At 44.0% G+C, this 12,075-nt stretch overlaps 1 protein-coding gene across 1 annotated transcript in view; it reads left to right on the top strand.

The window, feature by feature from the left end:
• Positions 1-6,582: 6,582 nt before the first annotated feature.
• MED4 (mediator complex subunit 4) overlaps positions 6,583-12,075 on the top strand; it is a 17,701-nt gene continuing 12,208 nt past the window's right edge. Inside the window, exon 1 of the mRNA XM_029936743.1 lies at positions 6,583-6,735. Coding sequence (XP_029792603.1) covers positions 6,611-6,735 — 125 coding nt within the window. The 5' untranslated portion in view covers positions 6,583-6,610. The remainder of the gene's footprint in view (positions 6,736-12,075) is intronic.

The following is a 12,075-nucleotide window of genomic DNA, read 5'->3' as shown; positions in this document are numbered from 1 at the left end:
ACTGAGTCACCCAGGTGGCCCTAGAATCTAATTTAGAACATCTACTCATTCAACCCAGTTTGTATTAGTTTCCTAGGGCTGCTATAATAAATTGCCGTAAACCAGGTAGCTAAAAACAACAGAAATTCATTCTGGGCCAGAAGCCCCAAATCGCTGACAGAGGTGTCTCCCTTAAAGGGCCTAGGGAAGTGCCCTTCCTTGCTTCTCCCTGGCCCTGGTGTCTGAGGGCATTCCTTGGCTTGTGGCTGCCTGACTTTAATCTCTGCCTCTGTCCTCACATGGCCTTCCCTTCTCCCAGTGCTTCCTCTCCGTATTTCACATAAGGACACTTGCCACTGGATCTAAGGTCCACTTGAATAACCCAGGGTCATCACATTGTGAGGCCCTTAATTTAATTAATTCTCCAAAGACCCTTTCTTCAAATAAGGTCACGTTTGTAGGTTCCAGAATGAGGACATATCTTCTTGGAGGTCTGCCATTCAACCCACTACATATCTGAGTTATGGAGTGTCTGGTGGCTCAGTCGGTTAAGCATCCAGCTCTTGATTTTGGCTCAAAATAAATGAACTTAAAAACTATTTTAAAAAGAAGTCAGTGAGATACTTGAACCATTCTCTATCTGACATTAACTCCTTACTCTGGTTCTTTCTTTCTCTATCCCTGCTAGTCTTCCTGCCTCATCTGCTTTCTTAGGAGTTTCTGCTTTCACTTCCTCTAGGATGACTGTTGTCTTGTTCACCTTTATAAGCCCAGCATTTAGTGTGGTCCCTGGCATATAAACAGGGCTTAGTAAACATTTACTGAAAAAATAAATGAATCTATAAAAGAAGACTAGTAATGCTGCCCAGCTTTCTATTAAGTTACTGAGAAGTGGTTAGTTTTCAGTGATGCCTGGGGAAATTCAGGGAGAAGATGAGACTTTCTTTACAGAAGGTCTGTTCATTCTAGAAAGCCTTTCCATTGAAACCACACCACAAATATTTAAAGGGAATAAGATGTGTAACCTAAACTGTTTTTTTATTCTCAGGCACAGGAATGTGGGGAGTTAAAAACAAATGCCATGCTTTCCATGGGGCTAATGATTTTAATTAACATTGAGCAGTTTTGGACAGTGGGAGTTTTTGGTTGTTCTGTGCTTTGAAATGTTGAAGATTGGGTTCTGATGAAGGCTACATCATGTAACTAGGACAGGGGTGTGAAGGAGATAAGAGGCTTTATTCAGACTGTGAAACTTCTCTTGATGTAGGGCAGCCCCAGCTAGATTTACCAGAGATGACTTATTGAAGGCAGTTTAAATGGCACATTTGAGGCTTTGTAATTGATTTAATAACTGAGGTTGCTGGTGTGCCTGGGTGGCTCAGTTGGTTGAGATCTGACTTTAGCTCAGGTCATAGTCTCATGGTTGTTGGGTTTGAGCCCCACATTGGGCTCTGCATTGACAGCATGGAAACTGCTTCAGATTCTCTGTCTCTGTGCCCCTCCCCTGCTCGCACTCTCACACTCAAAAGTAAATAAACATTTTTTTTTAAATCCCACAAAAACTGAAGTTGCTGTCTAAAGGCCAGCAAGTTGCTGGGAACCCACCTGTGCACCCACCCCCAGTAGCTTTTTGAGAGGTAATTCATGGTTTCAAAAACCATAAATGGTGTTTTTGAGATGGAAACTTGATCCTGAATTGAGTGTTATTTTTACCTGGGATTAGGGGCTCTGAAGCCCAGGCTTTGAAATAGAATGTCAAGGATTTTTGCTTCTTAAAGAGAGTTAATGGATGTATTTGGCCTATTTGCCTTTTCTCACTGCCTGACTACTAGCAGAGAATTGCCTGAGTCTGACTCTCTACCCCACTCTTGGTGGATTTGACCTTCAACATGAGCCTTCAAACTTACTTTGTTAACTGGCTGGGGAAACAAGCTTCAGGACTCGTATTTGTTGGGTTGCAAAGTAGCCAGGACAGTGTCCATCACTATGCTGCAGAATATTCCATTTCTGGTTGAGGATATTATAAATATTTGGAGTTGCTTTTGAGAATTCTTAAGGAGAATATGGATAGAAAAGACAGAACATAAGGTTTTACCCTTTAAGGCAAAACTACAGATAACTATGGGTTGTTTTCAATGTCTGTGGTGACTTTAGCACCTCTGTCAACAGCAAATCCAATAATAGTCATTGTTGCCCACTCTGTGTCGGGCAGCCTTATGGCACTGGGGCAATATCACTGAGCAAAAGACAAGAAATTCTGGCCTCACATAGCTTCCATCCTAGCAGAAGAGATAATTAGCAAAACGCATATCAACTAACTTTTTTTAAGCTTATTTATTTGGAGAGAGAGGGAGAGAATGGGCAAGGGAAGGGCAGAGAGAGAGGGAAACAGAGGATCCAAAGCAGGCTCTGTGCTGGCAGCAGAGAGCCCAAATGCAGGGCTTGAACTCACAAACTGTGAGATCATGACCTGAGCCGAATTCAAACACTCAACAGACTGAGGTGCCCCCATCAACTAACTTATATAGAAGGTTAGAAAAGGACAAATGCTATGAAAAAAAAGTAGAGCAGAGGAAAGGGAATAGAACATGTGGGTAGACTTTAAGTAGGAAAAAGGGTGGCCAGGTGGGCCTCTTTGAGAAAGGGCTGTGCCCACAGATTTGAGAGGAGAAGCAGAGAACAGCGAGAAGGCAATCTCAGTAAACACAACTGAGGCATGATGGAGATGTAGACCTGTGATTAGAAGTGAAAAGATGAGGGGCGCCTGGGTGGCTCAGTTGGTTAAGCATCCAACTTCAGCTCAGGTTATGATCTCAAGGTTCATGAGTTCCCGCTCTGCGTGGGCTCTGTGGTGACATTTCAGAGCCTGGAGCCTGCTTCAGATTCTGTGTCTCCCTCTCTCTCTGCCCCTCCCCCACTCACACTCTGTCTCTTTCTCAAAAATAAATATTTACAAATTTTTTTAAAAAGTGGAAAGATGAGACATGGACAACTTCTGGGCATGTCCTGAAGGCAGAACTATCTTGATCTCCTGATGGATGTGGTGTATAAAAAAACAAAGAGAAAAGTCAAGGAAAACCCTATCTATGTTTTTTGCCTGAAATGAAAGTGAAGAAGCTGCTGTTGACTGGGTTTGGGGGGGGGTGGTACTGCAGGTAGTATGGTATGTGTGTTGGGTGAGGGGGGACGTAGATCAGGAATTTGGGTTTCCCTATATATTTGAGACACCCAAGGGGAACTGTAACAGCCTCCTACCCAGTTTTAAGGGCTAACTTGCTTCAAGCTTACACACTCCTTGCTTGCTGACCAAAGTCCCCTGGTGTGTAGCAGAACTAACCTACTTTCCTTGGGACCTGCAGACCACTGGCCTTGAGGAGTGAAGGACCCAACTTTCCCAGAAGATAAGGCCTGACTGCATTGGCAAACAGCTGTAGCTGATGCCAGCTAGTCTGTTCAGGGTCATGTCCACCTTACACTAACCACCAGGGCGCCTGCTTCTCCTGCACCTTCCTTCACTTCATGAGCCTTTCCCTTTAAAATCCTCCAGTTTCACCTGGACAGGGGAGATGGTCTTTGGGACATCAGCCCACTGTCTTCCCAGGTTACCAGCTTCCTGAGTAAACTAATCTTTCCTTTGCCCCCCACCACCTGTCTTTCAAGTATTGATTTTCTAGCAGGGCATTACCCCCCACCCCACCCCACCACACCCTGAGCTCAGAACCAGTTCTCTGTGAGATAAGAGAAGTACCTAGTAGGAACTGGATATGCAAGCCTGAATTCAGAGCACAGGTCAGTATGGGAAATAGAAATTTGGGAGTCAGCATACAGACAGAATTTAAAGTCCCTGGACTGGGTAAGATGACCAAAAGCGAGTGTGGAGATGAAGACTCAGAAGTGTCCCCCAAACACTCTTCTGTTTAGAGCTCAAAGTTGAGTGGAGGAACCAGCCAGAGAGATGGAGAGGAGAGATCAGAGAGGAAGGAGAAAAATGAAAAGGGCCTGATGCTAGAACCCAAGCAGGGAAAGTGTTCTCCAGAATAAGGGAGGATGTTCACAGGTCCAGGGCCTCGGAGCTGTCAAGCATGGTGAGTGCCGACCATTACACTTAGCAGAACAGTGGTCATCAGTGATCTTTACAATTTGAGTTTTGGTGGGAAAGTGAGGATGAAAACTAATTGAAATGGGTATAAGGAAGAAATGAAATTGGAAACAAAGCTGTTAGGTAATTCTTTGTAGCTATTTTGTTGCATAGGAGAGCAAAGAAGTAAATTGGTTGCTGGTGGGGTAAGTGGGGTAAGAATATTCTAAAACTAGGAAAGTAGCAGATATTGCAATAGCAATGATAAATACAGGATGAAACATTGTCATTTGGGAGGTGGGAGGACTGTCAGTGCCTACAGAAAGATACAGATACAGGGAGAGAAAGTTCTCTGGCTGGGAGCAGGGCACGTGCACAGGCAGTACCTAGCGGAACAGCAGAAGCAGGGGGGCACAGGGCTGGGGGGCAGACACTCGTGGGGGCTGCAGTGTGTGGGATTCCTATCTTCAGATTTCTCCTCTTTCTCAGTGAGTTAGAAACCATGGTCCTAAGTTGAGAGTGGGAATTGGAAGAAAGAGGTGTTGGAGGTTTGGAGATACATGAAATGGTGTGAAATTTTGCCCCGGGCAGTGGAGAGGGTCTGACCAAGGATGCACAGTCTGAGGTACAGCCATTTACAGCTGCATTTAGCCTGTCATATGGTCTTGCCAAGAGTGTAGGACAAATCAAGATAAAGGCAAGGAAGTCAAAGGTATATGCAAGGCCATGTTTAGAAATCTCCAGATACCCACTGATGTGCAAGCTGTTAGGTTGCTAGGGCTCTCATAATAAAATACCACAGACTGAGTGACTTAAACAACTGACATTTATTTGCTTACAGTTCTGGAGGCTAGCAGTCCAAGATTAAGGTTCGGTTTGGTTTTTTCTGAGGTTTGTCTTCTTGGCTTATAGAAAGCCACTTTTGACTGACTCCACATATTCCTGTAAGGACACCAGTCAGATTGGATTGGGGCCACCCTAACAGAAACTGAAATGCTTTGTTTTAACTGAAACACTTTGAAGGGCCTATCTTCATATACAGTTACATTCTGAGGTTCTCAGGTGTGAGGGCTTCATTATATGAATTTTGAGACAATTTAGTCCACAATGCCCTCCATCTTTGCAGTACATCCCAGATAATCTACTCAACACACCACTTTATTTGTATGTGCTTGCTTTAACATTTTGCCCCCAGAATACAAAAATTATACAGATTTTTCCCCTTGGGGACCTGCAGGTGGAAGATGCTGTTTTCCTTTTTTTTTTTTAATTTTTTAAAAATTTTTAATGTTTATTTTTGAGGGGGTGAGGTGGGGCAGAGAAAGAGACAGAGACAGCACCCGAAGCAGACCTTCTCAGGTTTATTGCAAAATCATATGAACATTGAACATTGTCCATAGATTGATAAGTAATAGCATTTCCAAATGGAGTTGATTAATTTTTGCAACACTCCTAGAGGTAAGTACTGTTATTATCTCTACATTACATATAAGGAAGTTAGAGAGGCAGCGAAATTCAGAGACTTGCTCAAAATCATACAGCTTACAAGTGGCAAAACTGGGATTTGAACACAGAGTCTGGCTCCAATGTCTGCTGTATTGAGTCATACACTTCAACAGTCATCTTGATCAATGAACTAAACACTTTGTTGGGAGACATACAATTACAAAGATGGATTATGAAAATGTAGACACAACCTAAGTGTCTATGGATGGACAAATGGATAAGCAAAACGTCATATCTACATATTAACAAAAAAGGAAGGAAACTCTGACTAATGCTAAAACATTGCTAAAAGTGAAAGACATTACCCTAAGTGAAATAAGGCAGTCACAAAAATACAAATATGGTATGATTTCATTTATATGAGATCCTCAGAGAAGACAAATTCATGGAGACAGAGAGTAGAATGGTAGCTGTCAGGGGCTGCTGGGGCTGGAAGGGATTAGGAATTGCTGTTTAATAGACACAGAATTACAGTTTAGCAAGATAGAAAGAGATGATGGATGGTGGTCATAGTAGCATAACCCCATGAATGTACTTAATGCTACTGAACTGTACACTTAAATACATTAACAAGGGTCAGTTTTATGTTATGTGTATTTTACCACAATAACGAATAAAAGGCTATGGTTTCCGTCTTAAAGTACTTACAACCTCCAGGAGAGGCCAAACGGGAAGGTGGGGTTAGCATCACAGGCATACAGATTAAAGATAGGTTAATAACTGAGACCAGTCCATTTCACAAAGAACCTGATACAAGTGGTGACTCATTATGCAATCTCCGCAAATGTTTAAAATTCGTTGAGCTTGCGATTCCTTGCGAAAACCACAAGGCGCTGGAGAACCTGACCGCCTTGCGTCTCACCGTCCTCTGGCTCTCCTCCCTAGGTTAGATGGCGCCGCCGCCCGCAGTGCATCTCCAGGAGTATAGGGGGCGCTGTGGACTGGCCTCTTTTCCCCCGCCTCGGTGACCCTTGCTTCCGCGTCCGGAACCCGCCTCTGCTGCCCAGTGCTCAGCTGCGCAGTCGCGGCCAGGCGCCCGTGGGGAGCATGGCGGCCTCTTCGAGTGGAGAGAAGGAGAAGGAGCGGCCGGCAAGCGGCTCCGGAGCGGCCGGCGGTAACAGCACGCGAGAGCGGCTCCTGTCTGCGCTGGAAGATCTGGAGGTCTTGTCGAGGTAGTGCCGTCGGCCCGAGGGCCTGACCGGGCTGGGCCCGGAGCGCTGACCCTGGATCTGCCGGGCCTGTCTGGGGCTCGGCGGGGAGGCCGCGCTCCCAAAGACCGTACGCAAGTGTTGTGTGCACTTGAGGTTCGCAACCCTCCGAGACGGGAATTCCCACCCCATCCCCCTCCTTAGAGGACATTTAATAATGACAGTGACTCTGGACCCCCGACACGGTCAGAACCGTGGCGGACCTTAGAGATCGCCTGGTGTGCGAAGCTTCGTCCACAGACACTCGACAGACACTTAAGGAACTCCTCCTGGGTCCCAAGTGTTGGGAGACGTCAGTGAAGGGGACTGGGGACTAGATTGCGACGTAGAGGAGCCCAGGAGAAGTGACAGACGTAAACAGTGACCGTGGTGTGGAGCCTCTTTTTGCAGAGTCGTGCCCTGCGGGATACTGGAACCCGAGGACTCTGGGTGCCTGTCTCGGTGGTAGCCAGGGTAGGCTTTCCGGAGAAAGGACTCTAGGGAGGAATGAGTTCACCAGACTCAGTAGGCGACAGGTAGCTGGAACAGCATGTGCGGAAGCTTGGAAGCATGAGTACACACGACGTGGTGGTCCTTCCATACTTGCAAGTTTGGGAGGGCCGGACTGCGGCGTGTGTGGAAGAGGTAGGAGAGATAGGATGCCGTTCTCCCTAGTCTACCATGGTTCTTGGTAGTTGGTCAAGTTGAAGCCTTCTTTAGCTCCCTCACCTTCACTTGGATATTAAAATTGTTTTTGTTTCTTCCTCCTGAAACGTTGCTTAGATTTGACCTCTTGTTCCCACCCCCACTGTCATAACTATTTTTTAATGTAGTCTCCCGAAAGTTTTATTTTTCTTTATTCTTCTGCACTTTATATTACTGTATTGCCGAAGGCCAGAGCTATCTTTTTATTTTTTTTAATTTTTTTTATTTATTTTTGAGAGACAGAGAGACAGCGCAAGCAGGGGAGGTTCAGAGAGAGGGGGAGATACAGAATCTGAAGCAGGCTCCAGGCCCTGAGGTAGCTGTCAGCACAGAGCCAGACATGGGGTTCGAACCCACAAACTGTGAGATCGTGACCTGAGCTGAGGCTGGACGCAACCAACTGAGCCACCCAGGTGCCCCTGGAGCTATCCTTTTAAAAAGCATCTCGTATCACTTTTCTTCTTTGAAATACTTGGTAAGTTCCCACTGCCTGGTGAGATAGGGACCAAATGTCTCGCTTCGTGTGCCACTTTTTTGTGAATATGTTGATTTCTGAAGAAGTGACACCCCCTTTGGGAAGTAGTGGTTGCTGCCTTTTGCTCTGAGTAAGTCTTGGTCTTAGAATTTCAAGTCTTTGTTTTAGTATATAGTCAATGAATTATTCTCACCCTTTTACTCTGGAGCCCAGTAAATTATTTTCTGAGTTTACTTGCTGTAATCTGTTTTGTGACCCTAGTATATAGTTCATACTCAGCAAGTTCGGGCACTGCGTTTTCTTGAACCTACTCATCCAGGGTAACGGTATGTGAACATTTCTCCTGACATTGGACAACTCCATAGTCACTCTTAAGGTCTCGCTCCTGGATTATTTGGTTATATGTCTGAGGTGTGTTTTCCTGATGGCGTCGGTACCTTCAGCAGTGCATATACATGATAGTCATGTACTCTTCACCGGAGATAGCATAATTACGTAATTTATCAACTGTATTAAGTTTGAGACTAAATTGAAATTCTCTTGTATCTAACTAGAATTGACCAGTTTATCTCTCTCCCTATTTGATTCTTTCATTGATTACTGAGTATAGTATACTTGATTTCTGTTGGACGAAATGTGTTGACCCCCTGGAGTAGCGGATCTTTTAAATTTTCCTCAAGAATCTCAGTGTTTCTGAAACCTTCCCCCTTCCGCTTTCTGGTTGTGCGTGATTAGTTGAGGCGCTGAGTTCTTTTTTGATTTCTCTAAAAGAAACTGTAGTAGTTTTTCTATTGCCCTTTCCCCAGGAATGACACTTTAATTTCTCATTGATTTGTAGCCTTCACTGAATCTTTTGACAATTTGGAGGTAAGCTGCTTCTTTCTTGAGGTGCTCTGCACCCTGGTAATAACCATTGCCTTAAAAGTTTGTTTTTCATATCCTCTGATTTTCTTATGACCTAATCTGCTGTTATATATTCATCTCTAAGGAAAGACTGGATGACAGTAAGTAAGTGAAAATTTATCTTTTATGACCCTGTAGATGGATGGCCGTGGTAGTGGAAGAGATGTCACTTTGTGGTTTGCCACTTAGGACTCATTGAGGCTTCACAGAGTAAAGCTATTCCAGTGTGATTGACATTTGAGAAACTCCCGTTATGTTAGCGATCATATACACTGATTCTGTAATCTGAAATTTGTCATTATCCTCTTAGTGAAATTTTTCTCGTTTGCATTTGTTATGAAAAAAAAAAGGAAAACTCACTAGTATAACCTCTTGACTAGAAAATAGTAGGTTTGAAATTTAGGATATATTTTTTATATATAGATAGTCTATTTTATTACTTTGGAAAATGTGATAGAATGAGGTAGTCTTTGGATGAATTTAAAAAAATAGAAACATATTGTAATCTAAAAGTTTTTTTTAAAAAAAAATGTTTAATGTTTATTTTTGATAGACAGTGTGAGCCGGGGAAGGACGTAGAGGGAGACATAGAATCTGAAGCAGGCTACAGGCTTTGAGCTGTCAGCACAGAGCCCAGCGTGGGGCTTGAACTCCTGGAAGGCGAGATCATGACCTGAGCCAAAGTTGGACGCTTAGCCGACTGAGCCACCCAGATGTCCCCTAAAGGTTTTCTTAATGTGTTTGTGACTCAGAACTCATTGTCCCTCACAAACCAAAATGTAGGAGTCTTGAGGTTTCCACAGCAGCCTATTAATTCTGTTTACCTATAACTTACCTGAAAATGTAAGGCTAAATCAAACAGACGCCATGACCTGCTTTAAGTTCTCCCTCTGATCTAGGCCTAGGTTTCAGTTCCCTGAAACTAACAGGCAGTTACACATTGCCTAGAGCAAGAGAGACCACCTTCGCAACACCCAATCAGGAAGGCCAGCTACCACTCTCCACATTCCTAAGGGTGAGGCCTGCAGATGGGAACTTTAGATAGGACCCTGTGACCTAATGTTAAAGTTAACCCGGATAGTCGCCGAACAAGACCCTAGGCTCGTCCTGTAATTGGTTGATTTTAAAGGTACTCTAAATGTTGTAATTGGATCGCGCCAAAAGTAACGAATACTCTAGACCATGTGAATGGTTAAAGTTGCTGCCAATGCTGTTATACAATAATGATTGGATGTCACAATTTCCTGTAACTCCCCCTTCTTAAACCCCATAAAAACCCTACTCAGCCCTTGTTCAGGGCTCTCAGCATGAATCCACTGCACTGGTGAAGGCTGTGAGACCGAACTTAGGCTTGACCAGCCTAAGCCCATAATAAAACCGCCCTTTGCTATTCATGTGTGACTGGTCTCCCTGGCGGCCTCTGGTCTTTGGGGGATACTGCGACTTGGGCATTACAAAGTGTAGTACCATTAATATTCAATCTAACCCCATCTAAATTATATTTCTAGGGGGGTTGTGGATGGATTCTAATTTGATATGCGAGGAATACAGCTTCTTCTACACCAGGACAGTGTCTGTTTCTCACAACTATAACCAGAGAGTAGGCTCAGGGCTTCCTTCAGCCTCTTGTTACCATTGGGGAAGACAGAGGTTTCCACTTTGTTCTATATGTCCTAAATGTTCTAATACTGAACAGTACTGTCTTACAGCTTTCTCTTTCCCCCCGTAGTCCTGTGCCTAAGGTTTTCTTTTAAGGTTTTCTGTAGATTTATGCTCCTAGACTTGAAAGAAAGGCAGAAAAAGGCGCATTCCACATCTCCCACCATACTCTCCATGCCTTCTTCTCCCTCTCTCGAAACTAGCTGCCTTGTAGATCAGAGATTCTCAAGTGTTTATGGGGTACAGAAAATGGTTAATATAACATGCTGCGTCCATGAAATGCCCATTTAATCCATCATCAAGTCTTGTTAGCTCTACCTCCAAAATATATTCTGAGTCTGTACAGTTTCACCTATTTCCATTACTAAATCCTAGTCATTTTTCCCCTGGCACACTACGGAAGCCACCTAACTTGATTTCCACGCTAGCCCTCTTACAATCTGTTCTCTATGTAGCTTAACTTGTTTTAAAACATAAATCAGGTCATGTCGTTTCCCAGCTTAAAATGATCCAGTTGCTTCTCATTGTACCTGGAATGAAATACCGATCCTTTACCAAGGAAGACCTACAAGGACCTAACACCATAGTCTGGCACCTCCCTCCCTCTCCTTATCCTCATTTTGTATCCTGCCCCCCAGTGCCTACTATGTTCTGGCCACACTTCCTCACACCACCTTTGGGCCCCTGAACTAGCTGTGACTTTTTATGAGCATTCTTCCTCATGGCTGGCTTCTCTCCCTTAGAGAATCCTTCCCTGACCCTACTCAGTGTAAGTAGCCAGACCAACTCACTGACACACTCTAACACTCTGCTTTATTTTCTTTCCAGCCCTTTTAATCCTTGTTTTATTTACCTACTTTCTTGGTTATTCATGTCTCCTGTATTAGAATTTAAATTCCGTTGTTCACTTTTTTTTAATGTTTATGTATTTTGAGAGAGAGAAGGTGTATGTGAATGTGTGTGAGTGAGAGGAAGGCCAAGGAAAGAGAAAGAGAGAATCGGAAGCAGGCTCCATGCTATTAGCGCAGAGCCACTATTAGCGCAGAGCCTGGTGTGGGGCTTGATCCCACGAACCATGAGATTATGATCTGAACTGAAACCAAGAGTCAGATGCTCAACCAGCTAAGCCACCCAGGCACCTCTCCTTTGTTTGCTTTTTTAACCCAAGCATCTAGAAAGTGCCTGGCACATAATAGGCACTCAAGAAATATTTAATGAGTGGGTGAATGAAGACTTTCCATTGCCATGTCCTCTTTTTCATTAATTAGCAAATTAATTCATACATAATGGGATGAGAACCTAGTAGTGGGGAAGGTCAGGTCCAATTGGCACCATCCAGGAAAATAGTGTGAAGCTAGCAGTAGGAAGATGGAAATATGAAGGTGAAAATAGCATAGCAGCCATCGAGAAGGTACAAACCCTGGGGCTGACTGGTGGTGTCAGGTAATTGTGCAGCTGTCCCTCTTGCATAATTTCCGGAGACCCATCTGTCAGCAAGTTTGAAACTAATATATAGACACTACCTGCAGTATATTTTGTACTGATGTTTATACTAATTTTCATATAGGAAAATTGGTATATCT

The sequence above is a fragment of the Suricata suricatta genome, chromosome 4, assembly GCF_006229205.1.
Source record: "Suricata suricatta isolate VVHF042 chromosome 4, meerkat_22Aug2017_6uvM2_HiC, whole genome shotgun sequence".
In the NCBI taxonomy this organism is placed as follows: Eukaryota; Metazoa; Chordata; class Mammalia; order Carnivora; family Herpestidae; genus Suricata; species Suricata suricatta.
This window is presented reverse-complemented; position numbering and strand designations above follow the sequence as displayed.